This window comes from Carlito syrichta, unplaced genomic scaffold (assembly GCF_000164805.1).
Source record: "Carlito syrichta isolate Samal-C Ts95f unplaced genomic scaffold, Tarsius_syrichta-2.0.1 Scaffold304477, whole genome shotgun sequence".
Lineage (NCBI taxonomy): Eukaryota > Metazoa > Chordata > Mammalia > Primates > Tarsiidae > Carlito > Carlito syrichta.
The window spans coordinates 353,306-368,715 of record NW_007248573.1 but is presented as its reverse complement, the minus strand read 5'-3'; the positions used below and the strand labels follow the sequence as shown (position 1 = coordinate 368,715).

Below are 15,410 nucleotides of genomic sequence, written 5' to 3'. Positions count from 1 at the left end.
AAGAGCTGTCGGAGAGCTCCAGTGGCCAGCGGGGCGAGGGCCCGGGCGCAGAGGCCAGCCAGGGCCGCCACCGACCCTGTGAGAGCCAGCACCAGATGCGGACCAACGTCATCCGGGAGATCATGGACACCGAGCGTGTGTACATCAAGCACCTCAGGGACATATGTGAGGTGGGAGCCAGCCCGTGGGCTCCCCACGCCCCCAGCCCCGTGGGACCCTCCTCTTTCCTCCGCCCTCTGCACAGATTCATGGGCACCTGCCATCCGAGTGGCTGTGGCTGACCTGCCTGTTGGTGTGGCCCATTCTTTCTTTCTTCTTCTGCTTCTTTTTAGAGACAGGGTCTCGCTCTGTTGCCCAGGCTGTAGGGCAGTGGCGTGATCATAGCTCACAGCAGCCTCGAACTCCTGGGTTCAAGCGATCCTCCTGCCTCAGTCTCCCAAGTAGCTGAGACTATAGGCAAGCGCCACCACACCCGGCAAATGTTTGCTACTTTTCTACTTTTAGAGACGGGGTCTTGCTATGTTGCTCAGGCTACCCTTGAACTCTTGGCCTCAAGCAGTCCTCCAGCCTCAGCCTCCCAAGAAGCTGGGACTATAGGCACATGCCATTGCATACATTTAATTTATGTATTAGAGATGGAATCTCACTATGTTGCCCAGGCTGGTCTCGAATGCCTGACCCCCCAAAGCACTGTCATTACAGGTAAGAACCACCATGCCAACCCAATTCTCTTTTAGGGAAACTGCAACACTGTCTTTCAGGATTTGCCTCTTGAGATTATTCAAAGTAAATGACTTCCCCAGAGGGCAAGACCCTCACTTACAAGGAATCAAAGGTTTGTTACTATCTGCAATCCCAGGGCATCTAATTCCTGACTCACAGATGAGACTCTGAGTCATTTGGACACAGACGGGGGAAAAAAATGAGTATCTCCTGGTGATAGCCAAGCCTGTATTCCCTGGGGTCATGATACTCAGCGATAAGTTTTATTTTCTGGTGTTGTCCCAGTTTCAGAGAGCTCACCGCTAGTAGGTATGTATCTGATAGGGGGGTTTTTCTTCCCGTGGTATTTTGCATTTATGAATTTTTTTTATGAGCGTCACCCTAAGCTGCCACTGGCCTGGCCGGATCATTCCAGCGCTCCCAGCTGAGGGTGCTGATGCAGCACTGTCTGTTCCATGGTGACCATTCAGCCCTGAAGACAGGCAGAAGCCAGAGGACAGCCCACTCTGTTGTGGAATGAGCCAGCCCCTGGGACACCAGGGTGCGGCGTCTTTGTGCCCCTGCCGTCTTGTTCTGCATCCACGTGCGGTGAAGGAAGTGTCTTAAAAGTGGCATTTTGGGAAAATAAGAGGCACACTCTGGCACCAACTCCATGCCACCCCTTCCCTAGATGAACTCAGCTACAGCACTCTCGCTGCACAGATCCTGTTAGCCCCCATTTCAGAAGAGGAAACAAAGGCACAGAGAAGTTGAGTGGTGGGGTTGGGGTTGCCACCCAGACAGTCTGAAAAATGAGCAGAATTTTCTGTTAAAATTCATACCAAGCTGGGCGCGTTGGCTCACGCCTCTCATCCCAGCACTTTGGGAGGCAGAGGCGAGAGGATTACCTGGGCCTAGGGGTTCGAGACCAGCCTGGACGACTTGGTGAGAACTCATCTCTATAATAAATAAAAAAATTAGCCAGGTGTGCTAGTACACACCTATAATTCCAACTACTTGGGAGACTGAGGCGGGAGGATCACCTGAGCCTAGTAGGTCGCAGCTGCCATGGCCGTAAGCATGGCACTGCCCTCCAACCTGGGCGATAGAGTAAGACACCCACTCAAAACAAAACAAAAATCATACCAAATGGCCAGTGGTGTGCATTTCAACCATGTGGTCAGTTTCGTCTGTTCAATGGCATGATGCTGTTTCAGAGGAAACAATCACATATCTAAAACTTCCATGTGTAACATATACATTACTCCCATGTAACTATAGGCAATTACTATAGTGTGGACAGCCCCTTCCCCACTAATGCAACCCAGGTCGTAGTCTAACCACGGTGCTGTGCAAGGGGAGTTCATTAGTGCCCAGAGACCCTCAGATTTGCTGTCTGTATAAGGTGGGTGTAGAGGGGTCCACGGGGAGAGGTTCTGGGCCTGTGCCTGTCGGACAGTGCTCGGAGCGCATTCTCTCTCGGGTAAGTGATGACATCCCGCATTCGACAAGTCTTCTCGGCTGTGAAATGGAATTAGCAATGGGTGAACGGGTCTCTCGGGGGTTTGGGGAAGACGTGGGACCACACCCGCTCTCGCTGGCATTTGGCACTGGCGTTTGGCCTCTGCCTCTGGAAGCGTTGCGTGGGGTCTTGGATTCTAAACCCAGCCACACAAACCCTCATGCTGCCCTTCCTTTTACAAAATGTCGTTGGCAAGTCGTAGTCACAGGAGTGCGGTTGGTTCATCGTGGACCCACGGAGGTTGAGGCAACTTTTCCGGGTTAAAATGCGCTCCAAGATTCTGCCTCTGGGCCCGAAGGCCTGTGTCGTTTGAGTCAGCCGTCTCCTCGAGTTTCCGGACGGAGGAGAAAGCTGGCTCTCCTTCCTAGGGCTACATCCGCCAGTGCCGCAAGCACACGGGCATGTTCTCCGTCGCGCAGCTGGCCACCATCTTCGGAAACATCGAAGACATCTACAGATTCCAGAGGACGTTTCTGAAAGACCTGGAGAGACGGTACAACAAGGAGGAACCGCACCTGAGCGAGATCGGCTCCTGCTTTCTCCAGCACGTAAGTCCGCCGCTCTTCGATTGCAGGGGCCAGGGGTGTCTTTTGCTTTGCGAGTATCTCTTGCCCCCGCCGGGCCACTCGGAGGTCAGGCTGCCTCTGGTGAGGGCGGCCAGCAAAGGCCTGCGGGCTGGACGGGTCCGGGGTGCCAGGTCCTGGGTAGCCTCTCCCGACCCCCTGAGCCTGGCTGGGGCATGGGCAGCCCCCCCGTCCTGCGGTGGTCCCGGGCGTTGCCTGGAGAGGCCCGCGGGCGGCCTGGCCTGGCGCTGACCGCCACCCCGCTCTCCCCAGCAAGAGGGCTTTGCCATCTACTCTGAGTACTGCAACAACCACCCGGGCGCCTGCCTGGAGCTGGCGGGCCTCATGAAGCAGGGCCGCTACCGCCACTTCTTCGAGGCCTGCCGTCTGCTGCAGCAGATGATTGACATTGCCATCGACGGCTTCTTGCTCACGCCTGTGCAGAAGATCTGCAAGTACCCGCTGCAGCTGGCTGAGCTGCTCAAGTACACCACGCAGGAACACGGGTGAGGGCTAGTGCGAGGTGGGACCCACAGGGAGGAGATGGGGAGGGGGAATGGGAAGGGAGCGCGGCAGAGGGCATAGGGGAGGGGACACAGGGGAGGGAGACAGATGGGGCAGTGGGGGGTACAGGGAGAGAGGAAGGTGGGAGCATAGCATTGGGGAGGGAGGGCAGGGGGAACAAAAGAGGGAGGGGGGAGAGGGTGCAGGTAGAGGGAAGGGAGGGGAGGGTGAGAGACAGGTGCAGGCACAGGGGATGGGCAGTACTCTTACCCCTCAGGCAGCTCTAACTCTATAGGTAAAGAGTCCCTGGCAGCGACAGGGGAACTTACTGTCAGCTTTCGCCCTTTCAGTGGGCTTTGCAGGAGAAGGTTCCAACTGTTTAGAGCAAGCACAGCGGACTCCTGACCTTGGCTATGCAGCGGCTGCAAAATGCCCGCTCCTAGGGACGGGAAGCCCAGGGTGCTTCTCAAGCCGGGTCCTGGTGCCGGGGTCTGTGGCTGTGCCGCTGTTCCTTATGGTCTCGTGTATTTTATAAATAGCTCTTGTGGCTACTCAGTGGTGACTAAAGACCTCTTGAATGAGTGAGGCCAGCGAGTGCAGGGGGATAGCCTCCCCTCCTGCTCTCCTCAGCTGCAAGATTTAGGGTAGAAAGTGACTTTATGGTAACTTATATAAAGTTACTCATAGCTGGGCATGATGATTCATGCCTGTAATCCTAACACTTTGGGAGGCTGAGGCGGGAGGATCGCTTGAGGCCAGGAGTTCAAGACCAGCCTGGGCAACATAGTAAGAACCGCCATCTCTTAAAAAAAAAACTTCTCAGATTCCTGGGCCCCACACAAGATTTTCTGAACTAGAATCTCTAGGGGTATGGTCTGGGCCTCTAAAAATAATTTTTTTTTTTTTTTGAGTTGGAGTCTCACTCTGTTGCCCAGGCTGGAGTGCAGGGGCATGCTCACGGCCACCGCAGCCTGGACCTGCTGGGCTCAGGTGATCCTTCCACCTCAGCCTTCCAAGGAGCTGGAACTACAGGCATGCGCCACCACACCCAGCTAATATTTTTATTAGAGAGGAGGTTTCACCATTTTTCTCTCTTTAAAGGACATTTTTCACTCAGCATTTGCAGATATTGGCTATTAAAAAAAAAAGTAAAAAGGAAATGACCAGAAGCCCATTTTCTTGTCTTAAGTAAAACAAAGCAAAAATTCTCCAAAGCCATGACATTCTGCCTCTTTTCTGGAATTGTCCAAAAGATCTTATTTTGCAACATGGCTTCATTGCTGGAGGCCCCGTGGGGTTCTGTGCCCGTGTTGGCGGCCCCCTTGGGTCATTTTCGTCCCTGCTGTCTCCCCTGTTCTGAGTGTGATGAGGCCTGTCTGAAGATGCAGAGTCAGCTTGGGCGATGCCAGGGACTTCCAGGAGCCGAGTGTCCTTGTGTTTGGTAAACAGACAATAGAATCTGCTTCCAAGGCATTTTTCCCGACTGGGCAGGATCTTCAGATTCATTCCAGCTGAGCTGCAGTCTCTGCTGTCCTGCGAGTGGCCACAGGACAAAGAGATATGGCCCATTAGCGGACATTTGGGCTACACGTGCCCAGTCTTTCACGCAGAGCAAAACCCGAATGTGGACCGGGCAGGGGCTTGGCACTCTGCTCCAGCCTGTGTATGGACCACAGCAGGGTCTGTCTGCACGGTGCCTACAGTTTTAGGGGGCGTGGGGACAGGGCCTGCTGGGGAGGACGTTTCAGCTTGGTGTATCTAGTGTATGGAAAGCAACCAGAAATGAGACCTTTGGGGGAAGCAGATGCCACAACAGCATCTTCATAATTCACCCCTCCGTATTCCTGTCCTCTCTGTCCTTTTGTCTTTTGTTTCTTTGTTTTGAGTTGGGGTCTCACTCTGTCACCCAGGCTGGAGTGCAGTGGCACGCTCATGGCCACTGCAGCCTCTTCCTGCTGGGCTCAAGCACTCCTTCCGCCTCAGCCCTCCAAGTAGCTGGAACCACAGGTGTGAGCCACCACACCCAGCTAATTTTATGATTCATTGTAGAGACAAGGTCTGCCATGTTGCTCAGGCTGGTCTCGAATCCCTGAGCCCAGGCAATCCTCTCTCCTCCGCTTCCCAAAGTGCTGGGATTACAGGCATGAGCCATCACACCAGGCATCTCTGTCCTTTCTTGAACTGCATTAAAAAATGATGTGCAGACCAAATAATTAGAGAATGGCTAGTGATTTTTGAACTACTTGATAAAGCAAAACTGGTTATATCGGACCAAAGTCATGGTAAAAGCTGTTCTTTCCGTGTTAGTGAAAATGACCATTGCTACCGTAACTAAAACTCATTTCCTATGGCATTTACTTTCATTCATTGTGATTTCTGGGAAATGAATGAAAACATTCTTATTCCAGAGAATTCTGAGTTGCATTAGGTCAGCCCCATAACCTACGCAGACTGTGGGCTATTCATCGGGACTGAGAAAGAGGGAACAATGGCTGATATTTAAATGTCACATCACCCAGACTCTCCTGTAGAAATCAGCGACTGGGGCTTGCTGTCCGTTCCCTGGTTGACACTAACCTCCCCTCTTGCAGCGATTACAACAACATAAAGGCGGCCTACGAGGCCATGAAGCACGTGGCCTGCCTCATCAACGAGCGCAAGCGCAAGCTGGAGAGCATAGACAAGATCGCGTGCTGGCAGGTGTCCATTGTGGGCTGGGAGGTGAGTGAGAGGCCACGTGATCTATGCCACGCCTCCCCCATACCCTCTGTCATCTCTGCCCTCCTGCAGTGCCCCATGGGATCTGATGGCACGCCCCCTGCACTCCCCACGTGGTCTGAGGCCACGTTCCCTGAGCCCTCCCACTCGATCTGCCACCACAGCCTCCAGCACGCCCCACATGATCTGAGCCCACGCCCCCGGTGCGCCCTGTAAGACCTGGAGCCACGCTTCCTGGCACGCCCCCCGCGAGGCCACGCCCCCTGCATCCTCCCACACAGTCTGATGGCACGCCCAACATGGTCTCAGGCCATGCCCTCCTGCACATCCCTCATGACCTGACACCACGTCTCCCTGCACACCCACTTGATCTGACGCCATGCACCCTTGCATACCCCACGCTATCTGGAGCTGTGCCCCCTGCACGTCCTACGTGATCTGACCCCATGCCTTCTGGCATGCCCCTGCTTGATGTGATATCAGCCCTGCCGCAGCCCCACACGATCTCATGCCACACCCGCTGCACACTCTGCATGACCTGATGCCACGCCCTCCTGCCTGTCCTCCTGCACCCCCCGATCCAACTCCACATCCTCTTGACCCCTACATGACACAGCATCAAGCCTTCCCTCCTGCACTCCCACCTTTACCCATCCCACTACCCTCCTACCCCTTTGCCCTGGCGTTGACATACCGGAGTCGCCTGTGGTTGGTCCCCTGGCATACAAACTGTATGCTTGGCTTCCCTGGCATACAAACTGTCAACAGTAGAGGGATTTGGAGGCATCTTGCTGGATCCACCACTTTACACCCCACACCCACGAAGAAGTAAAATCTGCAGAGCATCTGTGGGTCTGCTTGTCCGCCAAGCCTCTGTCTCCCCGCGGAGAGCGAGCTTCGTGGGGACAACCAGAGGAACTTAAGATGCCGTCACTAGCACAGCTAGGCGCATGGAACTCCGGGGCCCCTGCCCATGTGGAATCCTATGTTGGAATCTGGGCAAGATGTATGTTTACAAGTTGGAGAGGGAACTGTTACTTCATAGGTCTCTGTGAGCCTCATGTAAGACAGTAACATGGATGCCTATAATAATCCACCAAATTCACGGCTGGTGGCTCACGCCTGTCATCCCAGCACTTTGGGAGGTGGAGGCGAGAGGATTGCCTGAGCCCAGGGGTTCGAGACCAGCCTGGGCAACTTGGCGAGACCTCATCTCTGCGATTAATCAAATAATTAGCCAGGTGTAGTGGCCTGCGCTTATGGTTTCAGCTACTTGGAAGGCTGAGGCAGCAGGATCACCTGAGCCCTAGGTCGAGGCTGCAGTGACCGTGAGCGTGCCACTGTTCTCCAGACTGGGTGACAGTGAGACTCCAGCTCAAAAAAAATATATATCCACCAAATTCTCTCTGTGTGTTTATTGAAGCGATGTGATAATAGCTAATGCCTGTATTGTGTTTACCATGTGGCTAGCATTGATCAGTGCCGTTTACATTCATGAGCTCATCCTCTCAACAACCCTATGAAGTAGGCACTATTAGTATACCCATTTAACAGACGGGAAAACAGAAGCACAGAAAGGTTAGGTTGCTAGCCCAAGGTCACACAGCAAGGAAGTGGCAGAGCTGAATTCAAACCCACACGGGCAGCCTGGCTTCAGAGTCCGTGCTGGTAACAGCTACAGTCTACCGCTGTTGTTGAGAATGACACTGATGCCACTGTTGGACCGAGTCACATTCATCCTGCATACCTTGATTGGCCAGAACTCACTCACCCAGAGGACCGATAAAGTTCCTAGTGAGAAGCGAGGTTGTTGTTTTTTTGTTTTTGTTTTTTTTAGTTGGAGTCCCACTCTGTTGCCCGGGCTGGAGTGCAGTGGCATGCTCACGGCCACCACAGCCTCTACCTTCTGGACTCAGGCGATCCTTCTCACCCAGGCATGGTGGCTCGTGTCTGTCATCCTAGCACTTTGGGAAGCTGAAGTGAGAGGATTGCCTGAGCCCAGCAGTTCAAGACCAGCCTGGGCAACTTGGCAAGACCTGTCTCTACAATAAATCAAAAACCTAGCCAGCCGTGGGTGGCACACACCTGTAGTTCCAGCTACTTGGAAGGCTGAGGAAGAAGGATCACCTAAGCCCAACAGGTTGGGGCTGCAGTGGCCATGAGCATGCCACTGTGCTCCAGCCTGGGCGACAGTGAGGTTCCGACTCAAAAAATAAAAAAATAAAAAATAAAGGACCTCTGGGACCCTGCATACCTGTGAACGAGAGCAGGTGGTGGGCTGTCTCAGGTCCCTAGAAGGTCTGAGAAAGCTTCTGCGCTGGGGACCTCTCCCACATCAGAACAGCAAGGTCTTTTATTATTATTATTTTTAAAAATTATTTTTAGTTTGCAGAGGTGCGTTTTGCTATGTTGCCCAAGCTGGTCTCGGACTCCTAAACTTAAGCAGTCCTCCCACCTCGGCCTCCCAAAGTGCTGGGATTGCAGGCGTGAGCCACCGCACCCTGTCACAGATCTGGAAAGATCTTAAGTGTGTGTCATCCTCGCAGGGACGGGACATCCTGGACCGGAGTTCCGAGCTGATCCACTCCGGGGAGCTGACCAAAGTCACCCGGCAGGGCAGGAGCCAGCAGCGGACGTTCTTCCTGTTTGACCACCAGCTGGTGTCCTGCAAGAAGGACTTGCTGCGCAGGGACATGCTGTACTACAAGGGCCGGATGGACATGGACGACATGGAGCTGGCGGACCTGGAGGACGGGCGCGACAAGGACTGGGGTCTGGTGGTGAGGAACGCCTTTAAGCTCGTCAGCAGGACCACGGGCGAGGCGCACCTGTTCTGCGCCAAGAAGCAGGAGGACAAGGCGCGGTGGCTGCAGGCCTGTGCGGACGAGAGGAGGCGGGTGCAGGAGGACCAGGAGATGGGTGAGCCCCCCAGCCCGTGGGGTCCTGTCGTCACGGCCCGCTGGCCTCGCACGCCAGGCCCGTGAGCCTGTCGGACCCAGCCCCCTCCCTCAGCGAAAGCCCGCTGTGAGGGAAAAGGCCTTTCCCCTTTGCAAATCCTAAAGACTTCCAAGCTAGCCCACGAGGCAGACTGCTGCAGATGTCGTCACCACAGGCAACGTCTAGTCAATACGTACCCCCGTTTTAGCTGGGTGCAGAGGCTCACGCCTGTCATCCCAGCAGTTTGGGAGGCCAAGGCAGGAGGATGGCTTGAACCCAGGAGTTCAAGCCCAGCCTGGGCAACATAGTGAGACCTCGTCTCTACAAAAAAAAAAAAAAAAAGAAAAAAAAAACCCCAAAAGCCAGATGCAGTCTGAGCTATTTGGGAGGCTGAAAATCTTGAGGCCAGGAGGTCAAGACTGCAATGAGCCCGGAGCGCACCACTACACCTCAGCCTGGGCGACAGTGAGACCTTGGCTCAAAATAAATAAATAAATATATGGTACATGCCTGTCATCCCAGCTACTTGGGAGGCTGAGACAGGAGATTGGCTTGAGCCCAGGAATGCAAGGCTGCAGCAAGCTATGATTGCACCACTGCATTCTAGCCTGGGTGCCCAAGTGAGACCCTATTTCTAAATGAATTTTTTAAAAAAATGTTCCCATGCCAGATCTTGTGTGGCACATTTATGGAGATTGTCTCCTTGAATTCCTGTGAGGTGAGTACTATTACATCCATTTTACAGATGAGAAAATTGAGGCTTGCAGAACTGGCCCCTCTTGAAACCTGACCAGGTAGTATTCACAACCCACTCGGTGTGGCCCCAAGGCCTGAGCCCCCGTGGTGATGCTTGCCCAGGCCAGCAGTGGTGTCCAGTGACTCTGAAGCCCCCTTAGCAGTGGCTAGGAGCACTTTTGAGAGGGCTCACTGCCTCGGCCGTCTCTCTGCCAGCCACCTGGCCCAGGCCTGGGTACTGCCCATCTGTCACCCCTGAACCGAGGGGCCCCGTGTTTCATGTGGGAGTTAAGGCAGCACCCCTTCCTGTTTTCATCACACTTTTTTTTATTTAAGAACCTTCAGTGTTTCTCAGGGGCTTGATGGTCTGAAAAGCAACACAGTCGGGGGAGGACCCCAATGGTACACCCTGCTAGTTTTGTTGCTCAGAATCCTTGAATCTCTCTTTTTTTTTTTTTTTTTTTGAGTTGGAGTCTCACTGTTGCCCAGGCTGGAGTGCAGTGGCATGCTCATGGTCACTGCAGCCTCCACCTGCTGGGCTCAGGCGATCCTTCTGCCTCAGCCTTCCAAGTAGCTGGAACTACAGGCACGCACCACCACACCATTTTTGATTTGTTGTGGAGACGAGGTCTCACCAAGTTACCCAGGCTGGTCTCGAATCCCTGGGCTCAGACAGTCCTCTCGCCTCCACCTCCCAAAGTGCTGGGATGACAGGCATGAGCCACCGGCTGGGCTGAATCCTTTTTTTAAAAATGCCTTTATTTTTTTGTAGAGGTGGGATCTTGCTATGTTGTCCAGACTCATCTCTAACTCCTGGGCTCAAGTAATCCTCCCTCTCGACCTCCCAAGGCTCTGGGATCACAGGCCCACCATTCCCAGCCCAGTTTCACACTTGGCCTCATTGGTTTGTCTTCCCTGCTTCTGCAGACGCCAGGGTCCCACCTGACCCCATGAGGCTGAGACTGCCAGGCCTTAACGATGGCAGTGCCTCAGTTCAGCCCCAGTTTCGGAGCCTCCCAGGCTCCCTAGGGGTCCCAGCACAGACTGCTGGCTGCAAGTCAGGGCGCCGCAGGCCCCGAGACCCGTCAGCATGGATGGAGTTGAAGGCCGCTTGCCTTCACAGCCCCAGCGTGCCCACCTTGAGAAGCGTGTGGTCCTGGGTGGAGGAGCCAGGGGTCTCTCCCTGTCCCCACCCACTGCCCCTGGGAACATGGGGCAGAAACCAGGAGGTGCTTTGTGGGTCCTTTCTGGCTGCTGGCTCTGAGCATGGCCACGGATTCTGGTCTTGCCCACAGGCGGTTTTGTGGGGTCCTGTGTTAGAGTCAGAAGCTGTCAGAAGTAGGAATCTCCTCGGAGACACTCCAACAGGTGGACGTTGGCCTGAACTTGGACCATGCTAACGACAGCACCTGACACTGTTTGTCGGGTGGCATGTTCTGGAGACCCAGAGGAATCTGGTTCCCAGAAACAGCCACACAGGGCTGGGACTGACTCTAGTTCCCTGGAATGAGGCTCTTCCCACCGCCGTGCCCAGAATCCTCCCGGTGGCTGCACATGGCGGTTACTCAAACGCAGCCTGACAGACCACAGAACCCTCATTTTGCCCGTCATGCTGTCTAATGCAGGCCCTGAAATCGTTTGTAGTTTGGCATGTGTGGATTTTTCCTGAGAGGGCACTGATTGTTTACAGAGAGCATCGTTTTTTAGAGATGGGGTCTCGCTATGTTGCACAGGCTGGTCTCTAACTCCTGGTCTCAAATGATCTTCCCACCCTGGCCTCCCAAAATGCTGGGATCGCAGGCATGAACCACCGTGCCCACCTTCAGGGGCGTCCTAGACCCTTTTTTTTTTTTTGAGTTGGAGTCTCACTCTGTCGCCCAGGCTGGAGTGCAGTGGCACATTCATGACCACTCCAGCGTTGACCTGCTGGACTCAGGTGATTCTTCCACCTCAGCCTTCCAAGTAGCCAGAACTCCAGACACATGCTACCACACCCGGCTAATTTTTTGATTTATTGTAGAGATGAGGTCTCGCCAAGTCGCCTAGGCTGTTCTCGAACACGTGGGTTCAGGCAATCCCCTCACCTTGGCCTCCCAAAGTGACCCTTTCCAACTCTGTCCCCGATACACAGGAGAGGAAGGGCCCGACTCCCTGCTGTGCGTTGCCTCTCCATGGCTGGCACTCAGAGGCCATGGGTGTGTGAATGAGGCTGTCCTGAGCCTCTAAGACTGTGAGCTAGGCGAAGGGGGGATGGAACAGGACACAGGCCTGTGCCTGAAATGTTCTGCCAGTCCCAGCGCCAGCTGCATCGTCTGTGGGTCCATGCTGGAGACGGTGCCCTAAGCCAGGCCAGAGAGAGCCAAGCCCCAGGCTGAGCGCTGGAGGGCCTCGGAGGCAGGACAAGCCAAGGGGCCATGCGTGGAACTCAAACCAGACCTCTAGACCATCGGGGACAGATGTCGGACATGCAATGGAGTCGAGGCAGGGAGGGATCCCTGGGGAAGGGTTCTGGCAGTGGGGCAGGGCCTGGGCCAGCCCTGCCGCTGTGGAACAAGGAAGTCTCCCCGGGTTAGGAGGGGGTCTTTGCCCCAGCCTCAGCTTGCCTAGGCCCTGTTTTCCGTCTCTCCCCTCACTTGCCACGGCTTGTCATTGTCACCCATGGCAGGGACAGCATCGACCTGCCATGGGACGTTATGGTGGGGGGATGCTCAGGACACATTGTGTGGCCAGGGCCCACGGTCCGGTCCCCAGACTTCAGGCGCTGCCTTTGGTTTGGTCAGAGCCACGGAGTCATGAAGCCCTCGCGGAATGAGGGTGAGCGGCCCTGGGGCCTTGCTGGGTCCCTCCTCCTCTGGCCTCCGCCCTCAGGGTGCAGGTGGGGTGACCCGTGTGAATGCTGGCCCAGGACACAGATGGTGCCAGGTGTGGCGTGCTTGGAGTGCCAGGTGTGGAGGACGGTCACATGGCCGTGCTGGCGACAACCCCTGCACTGTCCCTGCTTCCAGTCTTCAGCCTCTTGGATTCTCTGAGGGTCGTGGTGTTTTCCTCGAGTTGCGCCCACATGGGCGGCGGGGCGGGCTTCCTTCCCAAGTGCGCTCACCCTTTCTGAATCCGTGTTACGTCTGTCTCTAAACCCAGGAATGGAAATTCCAGAAAACCAGAAGAAACTCGCCATGTTGAACGCTCAGAAGTCAGGACAAGGCAAGTCAAAAGGTAAGCTTTAGAGAAGGCCTCGTCTCCTGAGTGCGTCCTGATGACAGTGGGGGACAGGGCCCAGGTAGTCGGTCAGCCTGTGACCGCGAAAAGGAGCTCAGAGTCAGCGGGTGGGCCCGGAACGGCGAGGCAGCCCAAGAGGCAGATGGGGTCGCCCAGGCTAGGGTGCATTGGTTTTGAACCCGGTTGCTCCAAGGGGACTGTGGGCATAGGGCGTGCCCCCAGAGGTGGTGCCAGAGGGCTGCAGACCCACCCACCTGCTCCCACCCCAGGGGCTGATGGCGTTGACCGCCCAGCCAGGCATGTCCCAGGCAAGTCGAGGACTGCGGCCTCTTTGGGTTCTAAAAGTTTAGTGTATCAGTTCATTCGTGAAAGGGAAAAAAGAAGGAAAGAAAATAAATGAAAGTTTAGGCTGTCACTCCAGCACTTTGGGAGGCTGAGGGCAGGGAGATTGCTTGAGCCAGGGCATTCAAGACCAGCCTGGACAACATGGCAAGACCTTGTGCCACAAAAACATCTAAAATTTAGCCATGAGCCGGGCTCGGTGGCTCAGCCTGTAATCCCAGCACTTTGGGAGGCTGAGGTGAGTGGATTGCCTGAGCCCGTGGGTTCGAGACCCGCCTGGGCAGCGAGACCTCATCTCTACAATAAATCAAAAAATCAGCCGGATGTGGTAGCGCGCACCTGTAATTCCGGCTATTCGGAAGGCTGAGGCGGAAGGATCGCCGGAGCCCAGCAGGCGAGGCTGTGGTGGCCGGGAGCGGCCACTGCACTCCAATCTGGGTGACCGAGTGAGACTCCAACTCAAAAAAAAAAAAAATTTAGCCATGGTGGTGCACATCTGTCATCCCAGCTAGTTGGGAGGCTGAGGCGGGGGATCTCTGGAACTCAGGAGGTGGAGACTGCAGTGAGCCATGATGGTGACACTGTATTTCAGCCTGGGTGACAGCAAGATCCACACCTAAAAAAAAAGAAAGAAAGAAAAGGAAAGTTTAGTGAGTTGAATACAAGCAGACAAGCAGGTGAACACATTCAGAACAGCGAGTCTGCACGTTAGTGGGACCTGGGCAGCTGTTCGGAAACCCCCGTGCCCAGGCTGTGTCCCCAGGGGTCTGGACGCACAAAGATTTTTCTGCAGTGCAGATTGTACAAATGATGTGGCCCACCAGGAATTGGAGAATACGATTTGTATTCCAGAGATGTGCATGGTGGCCTTGGAAACTTTATTCAGACCAACTTTGTCCTCTGACGGGAATTTGCCCTATGACATTTGTCTAGTTGACATTTCTTTACTGAAAAGCAAAAAACAAGGGGCAGTTAACCCCAGGCAGGGCTGTGCCCAAAGAGAGTTCCTTATCAAAGTCACACTGTGTCCCCTGCTTCTTCCACCCAATTGCACAGGTTAGATATAACCCAGTTTTGTTTTGTTTTTTAAGTCGGAGTCTCGCTCTGTCGCCCAGGCTGGAGTGCATGGACATGCTCAAAGTCACTGCTGTCTTGACCTGCTGGGCTCAGGCAATTCTTCCACTTCAGTCTTGTAGCTGAAACTATAGACATGTACCACCACACATAATTTTTCTGGACTTATTGTAGAGACGAGGTCTTGCAAACTTGCCCAGGCTGGTCTGGAACCCCTGGAATCAGGCAATCCTTTCGCCTCCACCTCCCAAAGTGCTGGGATTCCAGACACCATACCTGTCTCACTTTACGTCTATTAACTCTTAGTTTTCCTAGCAACTTAGTAGGTGCTGTGATCCCCATGTTTAAGATGAGGAAACTGAGGCACAGGGAAGCCAAATAACTTCAGAGCTAGAGAGCAGCAGAGGGTTTGGGCCAAGGCAGCATGACTGCAGGCTTCTGTGGGAAGCATTTTATTTTATTTTTTTTGAGTTGGAGTCTCACTCTGTCGCCCAGACTGGAGTGCAGTGGCTGCTCCTGGCCACCGCAGCCTCCACCTGCTGGGCTCCGGTGATCCTTCCACCTCAGCCTTCCGAGTGGCTGGAACTACAGGCGCGCACTACCACGCCCGGCTAGTTTTTTTGATCTATTGTAGAGATGAGGTCTCGCCAAGTTGCCCAGGCAGGTCTCGAACCCGCGGGCTCAGGCACTCCACTCACCTCAGCCTCCCAGAGCGCGGGATTACAGGCTGAGCCACTGAGCCCGGCTGGGAAGCATTTTATTGTCATCCCAAGTGTGCGTCCAGTTCTGATTCTGCCACTCACCGCTGCGCACCTGGGGGGACTGACACAACCTCTCTGGTTTTCACTTTTCTTCCCTGTCAAATTGGCGTAACGCACCCTGCTTGGGGCTTTGGGAAGATTCAGTGAGGTGACTGTGTCAAGATCCACCCACAGTGTCTGGATACGAGTGTTTCTTACGTGGCTGCTGGATAGTCTGGGTTTTTTTGTTTGTTTGTTTGGTTTTTGAGTTGGAGTCTCACTCCATCACCCAGACTGGAGTTCAGTGGCACGCTCCTAGCCACCGCAGCATTGACCTGCTGGGCTCCGGCGATCCTT

General features: G+C 54.5%; 1 protein-coding gene across 1 annotated transcript in view; it reads left to right on the top strand.

Annotated features, from left to right (window-relative positions):
* The window catches only part of SPATA13 (spermatogenesis associated 13), a 66,858-nt gene that overhangs the window by 50,588 nt on the left and 860 nt on the right, over nucleotides 1–15,410 (top strand). The window contains 6 exon segments of the mRNA XM_008060026.1: nucleotides 4–170; nucleotides 2,593–2,772; nucleotides 3,061–3,293; nucleotides 5,883–6,012; nucleotides 8,556–8,928; nucleotides 12,820–12,894. Coding sequence (XP_008058217.1) covers nucleotides 4–170; nucleotides 2,593–2,772; nucleotides 3,061–3,293; nucleotides 5,883–6,012; nucleotides 8,556–8,928; nucleotides 12,820–12,894 — 1,158 coding nt within the window.